Source organism: Poecile atricapillus, chromosome Z (assembly GCF_030490865.1).
Source record: "Poecile atricapillus isolate bPoeAtr1 chromosome Z, bPoeAtr1.hap1, whole genome shotgun sequence".
NCBI classification, from domain to species: Eukaryota; Metazoa; Chordata; class Aves; order Passeriformes; family Paridae; genus Poecile; species Poecile atricapillus.
This window is the reverse complement of record NC_081289.1, coordinates 23,617,837-23,634,823: the sequence shown is the minus strand read 5'-3', so window position 1 is coordinate 23,634,823 and position 16,987 is coordinate 23,617,837. Positions and strand designations below refer to the sequence as shown.

At 43.2% G+C, this 16,987-nt stretch overlaps 2 protein-coding genes across 4 annotated transcripts in view; one reads left to right on the top strand and one right to left on the bottom strand.

The window, feature by feature from the left end:
- LOC131593057 (synapsin-3-like) overlaps nt 1–2,050 on the top strand; it is a 164,486-nt gene extending 162,436 nt beyond the window's left edge. For both annotated transcript variants that reach the window (XM_058865246.1, XM_058865248.1), the window contains 2 exons: nt 72–369; nt 1,811–2,050. In XM_058865246.1, the coding sequence (XP_058721229.1) occupies nt 72–369; nt 1,811–1,943 (431 nt within the window). In that variant the 3' untranslated portion in view covers nt 1,944–2,050. The remainder of the gene's footprint in view (nt 1–71; nt 370–1,810) is intronic.
- A 4,374-nt stretch (nt 2,051–6,424) lies between these two features.
- LOC131573267 (F-box only protein 7-like) lies at nt 6,425–16,674 on the bottom strand. Of its 2 annotated transcripts, none has more exons than XM_058827053.1 (9): nt 16,364–16,674; nt 14,788–15,088; nt 13,593–13,820; nt 12,148–12,289; nt 11,593–11,676; nt 10,428–10,520; nt 9,297–9,473; nt 8,603–8,640; nt 6,425–8,248 (listed from the first exon to the last, which is right to left on the bottom strand). In XM_058827053.1, the coding sequence occupies exons 1-9, from the start codon at nt 16,483–16,485 to the stop codon at nt 7,844–7,846; spliced, it is 1,590 nt and encodes a 529-aa protein (XP_058683036.1). In that variant the 5' UTR covers nt 16,486–16,674; the 3' UTR covers nt 6,425–7,843. The 2 variants fall into 2 exon arrangements, with proteins under 2 accessions (XP_058683036.1, XP_058683037.1); XM_058827054.1 differs by having other exon boundaries at nt 14,788–15,055.
- Nucleotides 16,675–16,987: the final 313 nt, after the last annotated feature.

The window sequence follows — 16,987 nt, the reverse complement described above, 5'->3', positions numbered from 1 at the left end:
CATAGAGATGCTCTGTGCTTGTTGCCCACCACATGCATTTCCTCACGTTTATGTCTACATGTCCCTTTCAGGTGGACCACGCCAGCCACAAGGATCTCAGCCTCCACGAACAAGCGCACCCCCACAGCAGCGGCTGTCTCCTCAAGGACAGCAGCCCCAGAGCCCCCAGTCCACTTCTCCTCAGCAGCAAAGGTCACCTGGATCTCCACAGCAAGTCCGGTCAGCAACTGGGTCCTCTCCAGTCCAGGCCTCCAAGGCAGGCGCGTTCCCTCCACAGCAGCCGAGGCCTCCTGCCCAAGGCCGGGCTCCCAGCCAGCCGAGCCCCACAGAAATGTCCAAGCAGCAAACCACCCCACACCCACACCTGAAGTAAGTGTCTGACAAACTCCTAGTATCTGTAGATATCAGAATAAGCCTGTCCAAAAAGTACCCTGAGCTGACATGGAGAACATATCACCAGTTGTCAGGCAGCAGTCCCCAGGAACAAAGGCCTGCACAATTGTGAGTGACTTCAGAGGTAAATGTATCCCTTCCCATAAAAGCCCACCAGTGACCTGTTGTCAGGAAGAACAGGTTGTATTTGACATCACAAAGATTTCACACTCTTCTCTTGTTCATGTGCTCACTGTTAATAGTGTGTTCTACCCTGGCCATATCAACACAGCCACTGCCTTCCCAGCAGGGTGTCTTTATTCCTTCACTATTTCCTAAGTGTAGCAGCCACAAAGATTCTTTTTGCATTTCATAGCAAAAAGGCAGGGAAGACAGAGGGAAGTGAAAGTGGCCCTATTAGTGTATATAAAATTCCAGATAGTGACTGTGTGGGGAAGCACTCTTCTGGAGCACAGCACACTGCTGAACTGTTATGGATCTTTGGAAGCAGCTTTTGTTGTCACCCTTTGTGGAGAATATCTAGCTGGCACCATGGCAGGAAAACTGACTGAAAAAAGGTCTGATGCTGACAAGAAGTTAACACAAGCAAATTGGTATCAACAGGCCAAAACAAAACATAGGCTAGAAAGATGAAGACAATTTCTGAGAAGCAGAGGAGTGATGGTCTAGAAAAGGCTTTCAGTGATCATGTTTACATTAGCGAGGCAAACTAAGTGAGGTGTACTTAAGGATCAAAATGTTGGTGCTAAGGATGCAGTCACCACACTATACATATTTCAGATACTTTTTTCAGTCTTGTTTTGTGCTGGATACCTATTACTGATCAGAAGAAACTAAGGATGGTAGCAGAGAAAATAGGGACATTTTCTTCAAAAGCATAGTCCTGATCTGAACTTGACCACTAGCAGTTACACAGCCAGCAGGAGCAGTGTGGTCAACCCATAGATCTGCATTAGAGAGTTTACAGTCAGAGCAGACAGGCTGGGGAGGGCAGGAAACAGCACACATTGAAGGGGATCTGGATACCGATTTACCCAACCTCTGGTGCTCTCACAGCTGAAAGGCCAAGACCATCATTCCTGGTAAGGCTCATGAGAGACAGGTGACCCCTAATATTAATCCATTCTTCTGTATTAGTAGTGAAATTACTTAAGGGTTTCTCACAACAGCCTCACCAAATGGCAAGTGCATACTTCTAGTCAGATGTTTTCACTGACACCAGTTTTGACTGAGCCACTTGCCCGTGCCCCATTCCGTCCTACCTCTCCCATTCCTGGATGTCTAAGCACACGGATATTCTGTGAAAACCTCTCCTTTTATCCTTGCATTTGTCTGTGTAATTAAACACAAACCATGAGTAACCAGCTTTGAATTCCCTCTTTCTCCTGCTGAGACTGAACTCTGTTTTCCCTTTCAGCAAATCGCAGTCCCTGACAAACAGCTTCAGCATATCTGAGTCATCTCAGCGAGGAAATGCCACTGAAGATGAAGCAAAAGCTGAGACCATCCGCAACCTGAGGAAATCATTTGCTAGCCTGTTTTCTGATTAACAGTCCTGCAGCTGGATCTGTGCTTTTGTCAGCCCTCACTCTACATTAATGTCACACCTGATGTCATCCTGGAATACACTCAGTGAACCCAGCAATTTACAACTAACACCTGGGTAAAAGGAATTTAGAAAACTATAGTTGTTTTAATACAAAGAAAATACTCAAATAACGGTCTGAAAAGTGACTGTATAAAAGTGTCACTATTTCATTGGGTTTTGTGCATAATCAGAATCACATCTGTTCAAATGACTGAAGTGTAAAGCAAATTTTACTCTTGCTAACCCCTGTGGAGTCAACACAGTTATGACAGTGCAAACTGGGTTTTATTTTGATTTGTATATAGTCAATACAATTGTTAACTTCCAATTACCGAATTCTTGTTAAGGACAAGCTAAAAAAAATTAGGCTTCTTTCGGAAACACATGTGCAAAGGCAGAGTCAAGAATAAGTATCCATTGACCAACAAAGTGAGCATGTTTGAGCATCCAGTGAACTGTGGAATTTCATTATACCAACTTCATAAAAGGTCACTTTTCAGAGCAAAACTGCATTCAAGGTAAATACGGTACCAGGCATCAGTAAGCACCAAAGATCACACAAGCAGATCACCCAGATGGACTGCTGCTTTGTTCCAGATCACTCTGATCACAGCAGATACAACATCTCTGTTTCATGCCTTGCATTTATGTCCCCTGCGCATGATTCCCAAGTTCTGAGAGAAAAATGTCATGTTCTAACCCTGTAGCCTTAGCTCAAAAATAACCTAAGAAATGGGTCTTCCACACAAAAAAACCAATGTCTTCCCCTGCCCCTGAAAGCACCAGAGTTCACATTCACATTCACAGTTCACACAAATTCCAGACAAAACCCAGCTAAACTCCAAGCATTTGGTGACTTGGTCACATCTGGCTGTCTATGTCCCTCAGGAACATGCTTAATTAATAGCAGAGCTGATGAAGTGCACATAGCTGTGTGCTGAGTGTTCCATAATATTGAATGGACAGAGAGATGGAGTGAAATCCTGTCTCCTGCCTTGAATTCCCACTGACTTTGCTGGGGTGAATGCAAAATGAATGCAAGGTGACAAACTTGCAACAGAACTGGAAAACTGTACTTCACAAATAAGATGACCTGGGTCCTTCCTGAGACACCAAGCCACAGAAGGGCATGTATGGGATTGTCCCAAGCAGGTAACAACCAGTATTAGTTCCCCCCGATCACTCACAAGAACTATTCTTCCAGAGAAGACAGAGATGGATCTTTGCTGGTGCACTTTTCCTCTAAGCCAGCAATACTGAACAAAGCTGTGTCTGTGCACATTTACTGGAACTGGGACATGATAAACCCCACACAAGCTGTATTCATAATTGAAAAACTCACCCTGGGTAAATCTACATATTTATAGCTATTTATACCCACTGAGAGCCTACCCTTGCACCCTGGGAGCTCTGTTTCGAACACACCTAATGCAGGTGCCAGCCCTCATCCCACCTCCTCAGCTTTGAGGCTAGACTTGGCTTTCTCCTTCCCTTGGCAACTTCACCATGATGATACTTAGGAATACCCAGGAATGTCAGTAAGTTAAAAAAGTATTTGAGCCAATGGCCCAGATCTTTGCTGTCCCTTAAACAAGGAGATCCCCAAAGCAGCAAAAGCAACAGCTGCATTTGCCATCTTGGATCTTATGATTCACTGGTGGGAATAAAGCCAAACAAGGAAATCCTTCCTGCATAGCACCTGTAATGAACATCTAATTCCAATGAAGTCATCTGGACCTTGTATGACCTCCCCTGAGCAGGCCTTTGCACATATAATGGCAAGTAACAGCATAGCTTTTCCAGATTGGAAGTCCCTCAAGAGACTCATCTGGACCAATGATTTATACCTCAAGTTCAGTATTACAGAACCACCTTATTCTCTGATGGCTTGTCTTCTGTTTTGTTTTGTTTTCCTCAGTTCTGTGCTGTCCTTCAGGGTTTGATAAGCAGTTTACAATGTAGCATCATAAATATATGTCATCATCTGAGCAAAAAAAACCCCAGTCCCTGCTGTTTTGCAGGCTCCAGGAGAAATAAAAGAGTGAGAAATGGCCTTGAGCAAACAGTGTCCCACTGGCAAGAGAAGCTGATTAACAGGCTTCACTATATGGAGAAGAGGTAAAACAACCCTGGCAGGAGAGGATTTCCTTCTGTAACACTTCCCTCAGCATGGTTTATGCCTTTACCTACTAAATGGTCACCAGAGATGCAGACAGAAATGAAAGTTTACTGCAAGAATCAATTGCTTTATCCCCTGAAACTCCATGATTCCCTCACCAACACAGCATACACAAAAAAGGAACGGTGACTAAGTACAACACGGCCCCATAAATCGACAGCAGTTCGTCGCAGAAAGTGCAACTGCTGGGTCATTTGCTGAGGCTGCATTTGAACACAGCAGGGCTGTCTTCTGACAGACCACAGAAACAGGAACAGTGACTCAACCTCTTCATTTGCCTACAGCTCCCCAGCTGTCACTTTTCAAGGGACAAGCAAATAGAATTACATCTCACTGCCTAGCTTTAAGTTGCAACATCAAGTACAAGCAACAGGCACTCTCAGCTTAATTTGTCCATAGTTCCTGAAAAAGCACCTTCAGTTCTATTCACAGAAGTGCTTTAAAGCACTGAGTTGATTTCCAAAGTTAGATTGACAAGAATCTGTTGTGTTCTGTAACTGTCTCAACAGTACACTTCAAGTCTACAGCTATGATGCTCACATACTAGATGTAGCAGGAGATTCACAAATGCATCATCCTGTCTTCAAGTTATTGCCTTCGATGCTGGCTTTCTACTCCAAAATCCCTCTACTCTAGAAAAAGAGAAGAGGGAATACAAGAGGTATTCTCCTTTTATATGAATGGAAAATTAAGGTATACCCAAGAGGCATTTAAGTACCTAAAGATAACCACAGGGACAGTAAGAAAACAACAGAAATATTGGTAAAGAGAAAATACATTTGAATAACAGGGCACACAAGCTCCACAGCACAGCTTGGGATCTTTCTCACACAAGATGTGAAAAATGAGCAGCTGGTCAAAGATATTTTTTTTGTCCTATTTGCTTTAATTTTCTTCACATGGAAGCCAGGAAACATGAGTAGGTTTGTGTGTTTGGGACTAGCCCAAGTAGCTGTGACACAGCTATGGCACCCAACCATATCCACCATCTAGAAAATTAGTTCACATTTTGGTGTTTAGCTACAAACTGAAGAACACCTTGACTTTTTCATAGCTAGGTGTAGTATTTCAAGAGGAATGGAACACACATTCCCAGGCAAGCTAAGGTCCAGAAGAACAGCAGTCCTACTTGTAAATGCAGTGGTCTTTTACAGTCTTGCACCAATCAGAAGCAGGTATGTAAGACCTTACACCTTACGTATGGTTCAGTTGCTTCCTCTGGTTGGCTTGAAGTTTCATGAATAAGATAAAACAATACACAGAAAAGCCAAGGATAATAGTTCCTCATTTCCAAGTGACTCAGTAACAACCTTTACAGTGCTAGATATTATGAATAGTATAGGTAAGGAATCCTCATCTTAAGGCATTTCATCTTTTGTGATTTCTCTTTTATCATTTGCAATAGCAATGACACACTTCACTTAGGAGCTGGCAAATAAAGCAAGCAGCTAATTTTCAAGTATGTCCTCTGTTTTTTCTTCTAATTTTATACTGTTGGTCCTGAGATAGTCACTCTATATCCTGTTTTATGAATAACAGGAACTCCTCTTTAAGGAACTTTACAGTTCCAGCTAAGTCAGGTTTCCTAATCTTTGGCTCACACCACCTTTACTGCAATGTGATGGACAATAAAAAAAGGAAGGAATATCTTCAGGTCATTCAGCAGTGTATGTGTAAAAGGGCTGAGTTCATTACTTCAAAAACAAACATTTCAATGACAAAACCCAGGATAAATTGAACCTCTGGCATCAGCTTGGCAGAATGTTGTCTTCATGGCAAAGAGGTCCCAATTCCAGAGCAGCACACAGCTTGCCAGCAGGGCAAACCATGTGACTTTCATCAAGGCATTGGCAATATGAGTACCACTGGCACCACAAAAATTAACTTCTCACACGCAGTATGTGAACGCCGTTCCCAGAAATAGCTTGGAAACAATGGAAATGGGTAAGTTACAAATTATTTCATCAGTTAAAGCTATATAACCTTATCTGAATATTATTTATGCATTGCTGAAGCACTCATCATCACAAGGACAAAATGGTGCAAGACCAATACAGTGTAGATTTCCCTTTTCCTTTTTATAGTCAGTGGAATATAAAGAATTGCTGCAAACTCTAAGAGATCTGACTATACATTTCACTGGTGAAAATGCTTTTGGAACAAAATTCAACCACTGAAGGCAAATGTTAAAAGTTAAGGCTAATCTTAGTAGTGAAGTAAAACTATCCCTGTGAAGTAGGAAAGGAAGAAAGAAACAATACAACTTTTGACAGCAAAATAAAGTATTATATTTTACTTCCACTGGCAAAACTCCCTGACCTTACTGAAGTCAGCTGATTTTATACAAAACAAGAAGATGAACCACTGAAATCTCACCTGAAAAAGCACATAAGTATTACTGATTAAATAGCTTGTATTTAACAGGAAATGTCATTCCATTTCCACAGCTGGAATTTCAGAAAAGTTTTAGAAAATAGTATCAGTTGTCACAACAGTCTCATTAGTACCATTCACATTTATAGAAACACTGAGATCAATCATCTTAAAAAATACATAAGAAATTAAAAGTTCTAGTAAAGTTTAGTCATTCCAGTCTTCCTTTAATTGAGCTCCAGCATCAGCTTGCAGGTCTCATCAGGAAACTTTGAAAGTGGTCTTGTTAGCTGCTCATTAGTTAATAAGACAACACTTGAAAGGTGCTCATAACATGCTATGACACATTTTGTTTTGGTAAGAAATCATGTGATACTTAAGTAATGGAATTAAATGGAATTTATGGAAATCAGAATTCATTCTGCTTCTCATGTTGTTGTGATCCCATTCCCACTGCAACCAGGTCAGCCTATTTAATACTTTAAGTATGTCAGATGGGGAGAAAAGATGTATTTTCACACCACTTTTAGTTCAAACACAGTAAATGCAGTCACGTACTACAGATCCTTATTTGCAAAGTCAAGGACAAAGTCAAAAGTTTTGCTGCTGATTCTTTGTAAAACTGCTCTGCTTCTGCTTAGACTTCTGAGTTGCACTGTAGCATGACTTTACTCAATTGTTTGTAAAATCAATTAATTTGTGTTCTAATATTTCCATTGTAAAGAAAATCCTTTTGCTGTACTCTTTGTGCATTAACAATACAAAAACGCTTTTTACCTAATAAAATATTGAAGGAAAAAGGAAACACCACCTTTAAAAATTTCCATGAACACACATCTACCATAACAGTGGCAGCATTCTGTTCTATGTGGTAACTTTTTTATTAACAAAGATTATTAATTAGCCGGGCAGATTTTACACAAAACCCTTAATCCTGGCAATTCAGTAAAACTCTTCAAATAAGACAGACAAGAGGGTTTGTATTTAAAGTGCTCTTTATCTGATGCAATAAGGATTTGGCCGGTATTCTGGTCTCTAAGTAGCACTTCACAGACGATTAAGGGCAAGGAGGGAGGGCGGCAGAACAAACTGCTCTAAGTTGTAGCTCTTTGAGGAACAGACCTTAAGTGCCAGGTGGTACAGCACTACCAGAGCATAAAACAAACCCAGCCTCTGTGGCTGGGACATTACCATGCACGCATGTTCTTGACACAATCTGAAGGCAGATGTTAGTGCCTGGGATTTGCAATTTCCTGCAGTTAGAAAGCAAGCTCAGCAACTACAAAACTCCCTGCAGGAAAAAGCAGCAATCAAATGAATGCACGGCGAATGTCCATGGGGCGGCCCCGGCTGGGTCGAGGTGGAAACCTATCACTGGGACCACCTCGTCCTGGAAGCGTAGGGTTTGCTCCAGGCAGGGAGCCAATTGGGTCAAAATGTGGTCTGAATGGAGGAAACTGACCTGGTGCTTCTCCCTGGCCAGGAATGAGTGAGTTAATTGGGTCTCCAACATATGGAAGTGCTGGTCTCTCATCATATTCTCCCCCAATGATCATTGGAGGATAGATTGGATTTGATGGGAATGGGTTGGGTGGAAAGGGATTAGGATAGAACGGGTTGGGATGAAAGGGGATTGGATGAGGTATAGGGGGCAGAAGCATCATGTGTCTCCATCTCAGGGCCTCCTTCTTCTGTTTCAATTTTTTCTTGTATAGCTGCAGACAGAAAAAAAAAAAGTATTTTAAAGCTCTCTAAGTGTTCCAGCTTCAGCAACTGCATTCAGTTTTACAGCACTTCTCAAAAAAGTGCTCCTCACCAGCCTGAAAACCCAGAGCAGCAACTCCCCTGCCCCCCAAAGGCCAGGCACAGCACCCTTGGAAGATCTCTAACCCCCAGTTTGAGCACGCACCATGTAACTTGCTGATGCTCCTTTCCGCTAGTCTGACCAACATGCGTACACAGAACACCACACTTTAAAACTTTAACTCAAAGTTACTGCCTCTCAAAGTCTATACTTAATTCCCAAACTAAGACTGATCTCAGAGAGATTATATAAAAAAGCCACCTACTTCTTTCCAGTCTGTGTCACGAGGCCTTGCAATAGGATCTACAAAGAGAAGCAAAGAATTAAGAAAAGCAACAGATCTTGTGCCACAGATACCTGCAGTTTATCAGAATTCAAATACTCAAGATAGGAAAAACACTTTTGGTCAATACATCTTTTTCTAAAGATTATGCATCTTAAAAGCTCCATGTCCATTTGATAGGTAATCTACTTGCACACCCATTCCAGGTAAAGCATCATCTCCGAATGTTATTAGAGAAATCTCAGAAACACTGTTTCTGCCTTTGCCTGCTGACAGAACTTCCCTTGATTACCTTTGTTTCTTTACTCTCTTGTGAGAAATTGAAGCAGGAATGTTATCTTCCCCCCACTTCTTAATATCTGCAGTAGCCAATGCACTACAGTAGCAAAGGAAACAGATGGAAACAAGGAAAGCCAGCATCACACAATGGGAAGAACCATGTGGAGCACCAGTAATGGCTCAGAAGATTGCCAACCATTTTCCTTGGCAGAAAACTCTGCATCCACCTGAATCACACCTGACCAACTGCACTGATTAGGATCACAAACAACTGCATTTATTCACAGTGTTTCAATATCATTACTGGTTGCCTGAGAAGCCTCTTACCAAAACCTGTCAGAACTAATCCCTCTGTTAACATGAGAATGTAATTAAAAGAGATGTGCCTCGACGTTACCTCGGAAGTCCCGCAGGTACATAAACCTCCAGAGAAGCTGGTCATTGGAAGCTGTGTAGAGATCACGGCAAACAGCAGAGAGAGAGATGAGGGAACGGACATCCAGAAGTCTGAAAATCCGAAGCTTGAGCTCAAGAGGAAGGACCACTAAGCCAAACACATCTGGCAAGTTCAAAGCTACAGAAAGGAGAAAGAAAGTTCAGAAAAAAGAGTAAACTCGACATCACTTATAGATCTTCTTATAGATCACTTGGACATCTTCTATCTCTAAAGACCTTAAAAGAAAGAAAGAACACTATAATCTCTCCCTTTGATGCCTCAGTTACACCACTTTTCTGAGCAACTACTGTGATGTGACTCCTTGCAAAACAGACCTCTTGCAACTCTAACTGCACTTACGAGGTGCATAAAACAGGGCAAATGACACTTCATACTGAGCACTATGCCTAAGAAACATTCCACACACCATATTACGCTTATACGTTACAAAGCTAAGGAATAAGTAAAGAAAAAAAGACCTGCCCAATTTCATAAGGCTGCAAAAACCACAAACACAGAGCACATGCTCCACATAAAATCTTCATGCACTGAAGTCCAGAGGGAATTCCATTGTCTTCAGAATACAAAGCTGAGACCTTTGATGGCACTTTTTAACTATGCAGAGAAAGCCTGGTTTCCCACTGCTTCACAGACACCAGCTTAGATTACTTCCTACTGTCCGTTCCAAAACCTCAATGACCAGTTCCTAACAAGATCATTCCTGAGGTCAGACTTCCAAACATGATGCTAAATAATTTTTTCTGTTTTGACAAAGAAATAGATCAAAACTACAGAACTGCTGATACAAAATTATTGAGGCAGGATTTCCTCATCATTATGCATGGAAAAAAGCCACTCCATTTCCATCTCTGAAGTGAGACTAGAGCAATCAAAAATTAAAACCAGAATTATATTAATGTTTTTGGAGTTACAAAGATTAACATGATTCCTTTGGTATGTATACTTTATTTTATGCTTACTGCTTATATGCCTATCACTGAACAGCTGTTTCTAACACTCTTCCTTCAAGGCTTTAGATTGATTCCCTTCCTTCCATCATCAAAAATCAAGTACCATCATACTTCCTCTCACCTTGTCGGGCAGCAGCCAGGAGAGAGTAAACCAGCTGGTCTTTAAAGAGACGGGATAATTTCTGAAGGTCTTTGTAAACACCTGCAACCTTCTCTATGAAAGAAGAGAGAGAAAAAGCTTAATTTCAAGAGGTTAAAATGCAAAAATTATATAAGAGTTACAGTTTTCTTATTAGCACAACTTTAATCTGCTTGTGATCTTGATAGAAGCAGCTCTGCAGCTAGAGTGTAACTACCCTGCAACACAGACATTGATAAAGCAGAGATCAGTTCCATGGTCAGGCTAAGCTTTCCCTTCGGCCTTAAAAGGCACATTTAAGGGAAAGACTTGATTTGTCTGGAAACAAACTGACTCCCAAACTGTCAGAGCTTCCTTTGTCAGATTTCAAAGCTCCTGCCTAACATAAACCTATGTTCTAAAAGCCTGCAAGCCTCATTTCTCTGACAGAAGTATTCTTCCATTCTATTCTCTGAAGAAAGAGGAGCAAGACTTCACTGTTATACTGGAACACATTTCAGCACTCAGTTCTTCTACAACCCTTCAATTAGACTTCTACACAGAACACAGGAAATTGAGTCAGCCTGGCCTGCCGATAAAGCAATTCATATCCTTCAGAGAATATAAGGAAGGTCAGGTCTGTGTTCACAAAGATCTACATGCATCTGCCCTTCTCTCCTCCCTCACCTTAATTTTCCCTCTAACTCTGGCACTCTGAAGAAACCTACGTGGTCAGCACAGGTTTTCTAACAAAAAGAATTTAACAACCACAGTTCTACAACAGGAATGTAGGCACCATCAGCCTCTGAAGTCCTGGGCTGCCAGGCAGAAAGGGGATATCACCCAGCACTGCTGTCCCAGAGATTCCCACATATGCCTAGGACCTCATAAATAACAGGCATATGGGCCAAAGGATAAACTGAGCTTCTCAAGGTTCTTACACTGTTAATCTAAGAAATACAATTTGTGCTAACAACAAAGTGTGAGTAAATGGCTACACTCTGAATTCCTTTTACCACAAAGTTATGACTAACCTAAATGGTAACCACATTTTTATTCTTTTTTGCTATTCTGCACCTATTTGATGCCCTACTAAAGCATATTCTTACCCACTGTGTCCCTTCTTTACTTCTCAGTTTACTACAATGAGACCATAGCTCAGGCATACCTGGGTCCTGAAAGCAAATAAAGGATGATGGCAATAGCTGGATTCTCTTAACACTTTTAATCTCTTCGTTGATTTTTAATGTTGCTACAAATATAAAAAAGAAAGACATTTCAAAAGTTAAAACACAGAGAGACAACTAAGACCACTTCATTACTGACATAATACATAGTCTGGAAGTTCTAAGTCTTGCAAAAAACATAAAAGAAGCCAAAACATTGTAGCTGAAGTAAATCTACTTCCTTCACGTCTGGCAATGTGTACCGAAGTTCCTATGAAATGTGACAACAAACATAACTCTACAATATTGCAATGAAAAGACCAGCTGAATCTCATAAGGATTATTAATCTGTTACAACAAGAGGGAAAGAAACAGTTAACACAGAGACTGGAAATGCCAAGAGTATTCAGCATCAGGAAGTGGCATCTCCTGCACCTCAGCAACTCAAGCAACAAAGGTGCAGTTCAAAACACACAAAAGCACACTTAACTTTTCTCTTCCCAAACAATGGTGATACTTCGGAATGTGCATCCAGGATGAAGACTTGACTTACTTACCATTAATAGCAATAAGATCTCCCAGAGGCACACAGGTCAAACCAGCAGAACCTTCTCCACAAAGGGGATGTGTGTACTGTAGCTTATAAACACCATTCCCTCTCCATTTCTCTGGCATAGAGACTGCCTTGGCTTCTATCCCCTACAAATGTAAAGAGATCACAAACTCACTGTCATACTTCTGCAATGCACCAGTGCTGAGGGGTGAGAAAACGATTAGAAGTTAGGAAATGGCAGAATGATGTTTGCAATTCAACTCTTAGGTCAGCCCTAATGACACAGTGATTATGAATATATATGATTACACACGTTTTCCCCAAAACTAACAGCACATCTAAGTGAAGTTCAGTAACTTTTGTCCTGTCCAGTGAGCACTCACACCTACTTCTTTGAGACACATACCTCATCCTGTCATCCATTCCAGCATTCTGACAACTCCTGCACATAGTCAATTTGCTGTTCAAAAAAAAAGCTACTGCACCTTTTCTGTGAACTTACAGTATCTGATAGGGCGTTAAGAACCACAGTTTTAAGTTAATTAGAAAACCTGAGTGAACTAACAGGTTTGCTTTCAATTTCAGTATGAAATAGCTCATATGGAATATTAGAGGAGGATACAATCTAACCACAAGTATATTCTTTTTTTCCTCTTAAATATGCACAGCATTCATCTTCCCTACCTCCAAGCCTGCTCACTGCCATAAACAAACTTTATTCCCAGTGGCAAACGTATTCTTTACACAGTATTTCACATTATGGGGATGCAATGAACTCAGCAGATTTTTCAAATTGGCATTGGTCAACCAGACACCTACATGTGCTTAGTCAGCCTCACTGCAAGAAAAAAGATGGGAATTTAAACAACCGCCTCAGACCAAGTATTTTTCTCCACATTCAGCCACGTATTAGTAAACATAAAATGCAAAGGGAAAAAGTGAACCCATACATTGTACAGATGTACTGCCATAGGTGTTCAAGTATGATACCTCTGTAGATTAGTAAAACCGAGGCCAAACTTGACACTTAGGTGAACATGGAATTAGAGACAGTTTTTTGGCAGACCTAGGCCTCATTAAGCACCACTTGACAGGGTATCATTGAGATGACACCAACACTTAAGGCACTACTTTGGGGAAGTGCTACAGCCTAAGAACATCTGCACATGCTCTACAGAATAAGGCAGAAACAGGAGGTTCAGCTGGGTCCTAGTGAGGCTGAGGACCAAAAGAAACACAAGGACAGGCCTCTTCTTCCACCCCCAGAAGCTGCTCCAGTCTTTGACCTGAAGACTTTCTGGTCAGGGAATTTTGAGAAGCTGATCCTGCAGCAGCCCCTGCAGCCAACTGACATACAAAGGCAGAAGCAGATCCTCAGATGCATCTTGTACATTCCACAGCTTCCCCACACTGACCCAGAAATTTCTGTTTGGTGCTGCATCTACCTACCTGAGGTACATAGCCTGTCTCCATCATGAGAAGATGAACCAGAACGATCAAGGCATCTGTGGCACTGGTACACTCAGCAGAAAGGTAGAGCACCTCTAATGAATGGGGTATTTCACCATCAGCAGCTTCACTGCACAGCATGGGTTCGGAGGGATAGGAACCTGTACCTTCTTCCAGGTCAGCATCCTCTGGGACTAATCCAGAAGAAAATTCTAGACTGGATCCTGCCTTCAGGAGAAAGCAAAACATACTTTTTTTCAGAAAACTACACCTCTATATATATATCAACTTTATACATCTGCTTATTCCAGCCTGATTTCCCATACGAGTTGTACAAATTCCTTACACCTCCATTTTCTAGCACTCCACGAGAACTGAGATTATATATGTAGCCTTTGGGTTTTTTAATCTTTACAATGTAAACCCTTCATGAAAGGGTCTGTCATTTTATTGCATATACTGAAGACAAAGTGATGATAATATATTAAACCTTCGTCGGAATTTTTGCAACATATTCAGGAATAATTTAATCAGTACAGAATCACCATTTATTTCAACTTAGCCAATATGCATGGCAAGCAACCAAAATGGTAACCTGGGCTGCCAACAAACACAACAAGCCTAAACAGCAGTAAGGGGGGAAAAAAAAAACCAATCAGTGGAGTGCACCTGCTGCCACCTGAGGACTGTGGTGTCATTGTAACTTCTTTTCTTCTAAATCATGGCATGTTATTAATTAAATGACAAAACTACACACAGACACATTATTTTGAAAAAGCAGAATGAAAACTTTATGCAGATTTACCTAAAGTGAGGGTCAGGAAAGGGGGTAAAAAAGAGCCTTTCTTTGACACTGCCTGTTGCATCTGCTCCAATCTAGAATCAGAAGTTAGTGCTGAGGCAGGAAAGAAACATAATCCTAACTTCCTTAAGTGCATGTTCCAGCAAAAACATTTACTCCTGTAAACCTGAAAAACTCTGGGCTCTCTGAACTAGCTCTGTGCCACAGTAACATACAATGAATAGAGACAAATTTCCATTCAAATAACTGAGCACATATCAGACAAGTGTAAGGAGCCAAATATTCTTAAGAAATAAGAATTTTCCACTTCAGTCCTATATAGTACAGTTACTGACACAACAGGATACCTTCTTTTTTGCCTTGAGCTGTACAGTAAAATTATTGTGTACTTACCCTCTCATCACTCTCTTGAACTTCCACCTGAGCCCTCTCATTGTTAGATTGCTCATTCTGCCCTTTTTCTTTTGGACTGTTGGCCTGACTTATGTTGGGGGTCAAGGTGGACGGCTCATGACCATTCTGAAGTGAGGGTGGAGCAGAAGGAGGAGGAGGAGGTAGGCTGGATTGTCCATCTGGCTCTTCTAGTAACAAGCATATCAAATCTCCAGAAACAATGCCATATGCAGCTAAGGTCTTCTGATCCTCTGTGAGAGCATCTTTTCTGTTCAATGTTATTGAAAACGCGGTATCAGAACTGCAAAATAGTTTTTAAAAAAACAGTAAGGAAACATGGGTGGCTGCACTTGGATAGCCACACACTCGACTTGGCAATTGGTGCTACAGTGTAGTTGACCTGGTGGTGATTGGTCAAAGATTGGACTTGATGATCTTGTCCAACCTCAATGACTCTGATTCTACAACTAGAAATGCATAGTGCATATTACAACAGTATTGTGCCATGGGACTTAATCCATTATTAATTACCTATATGTTAAAGAAATAGTGAGGGGAAAAAAGATTATATGAAATTATTTCCCCTATGTTTATCACCAAGTACATTTTAAGTTGCTATAGCTGCTTGGTAAATAAAACTTCATTTACAGAAATTGCTCACAAAACAGTTATGAAGGAAAGCAACAAATGCCCTTCAAAATATCACAGTATCACAGCTAGGAAAACAAGATCTACATAAACTACTGCCTCGGATTATTTAAAAATAAATAGTATTGAAGACTCAACCAACTTGCTGTCTCCTCAAGCTAAACCATTTCAATGATCAGCAGGTGTCCTGTAGAATGCTAGTTGCAAATGAGGGTAATCAGGTAAGATGCTTCAGGCCAAAAAAAAACCCCAGAAATGAAACTGGTTAGCAGGGAAGCAGCTAAAAAATACACCCACTGCGGCAAGACAAGCAGTAACTTCAGATCCCTCCTGCCCACGCTACTGTGTGAATCACCAGTGAAACACCAGCACGTCGGACCTAATTAAAGGTTTGTGACACAAACCCTTCAGCCAACATCAGAAAACGCTCCCCTTTTACAGGCGATTCATTTTTCTGCGGAGGATGCCGGGAGTTCTTCAGTTAAATTGTTTATGAAACTTAAACCGAGATTCTCCAGGAAGCCTCAGAGAAGCCTAAAACTGAGACGCTACAGCATTTTGTAACTTAAGCGCCGCGCAGAAGTCTCAGTCAGCTCTGACCGTGCTGCAACCCGCATTTGGCAGCTCAGCACTCGCAGAGTTCTGCCTTCCCGCTCCGCAGTGCCCAGGCGGGCGCAGCCCGAGCCCAGGCCCTGCAAGAGCAGGGCGGCCGGTCGCGCTGTCAATCCCCGCCAGGCGCTCCGGGCCCGGGCGGTGCCGCCGGCAGCGCCGCGCCCGCCCCGCAGGGGGCAGCACCACAGCCCCGGGCCTGCTCCCTCCCCCCGCACCGCATGGTACGGCCTGGCCGGCCCGGGCCGCGCACGGGCGGCGCCGGCATCGCCTCCCCCCCACCCCGACACCCCTCGCGATGGTTCGCTCCGCTCGCTACCTGTACCCCCAGGCGGGCAGCAGGGCCAAGCGGAGCTGCGCGCGCAGCTCCCCCAGCGTTGGCTCCGCCCCCTGCACCTCCAGGGCCGCCGTTCGCTTCTGCAGCCGTACGCGGAGCTTCATGGCGGAGGCAGCGGGAGCGGGGGGGTCTCCGCGCCCACCTCGCGCCCCGAGCGGACCCCGCCGAGCAGCGGCGGCGGAGAAGGTGGCGGCGGGCCGCGGGCGCAAGGGCTGCCGGGCCGGGCCGTTGTTTTGGTTGTCGCGGCACCGCCTCAGCCCGGCCCTGGCCCCGCCTCCGGGGCTCGCGGCACGCCCCCGATCGCTGTCTCTGCGAGCCGCGCGGTGGCCCGGCCACGATCGATGATTGGGCGCTCGGCTGCGCGCGGGGAGGAGCCGCCCCTGCGCGCGCCCCCACAGGCGGGGCGGGAGCCGCTATTGCTGCGGGAGTAACCCTCGCGCCTCGCAACTGCTCCGTTCCTCCTCAGCCTCTTACCCTGCGGTGGATGGGCCACTGCCAGGAGGCATTCCTGCGCCGGGGCTGCCTGACGCCGCGTGGGGAAGGTGGTTGGGCCGCTGGCCTCCTCCTCCTTCTCAGTGTAACTCCGGGCCAAGTGATGTTCTGCAG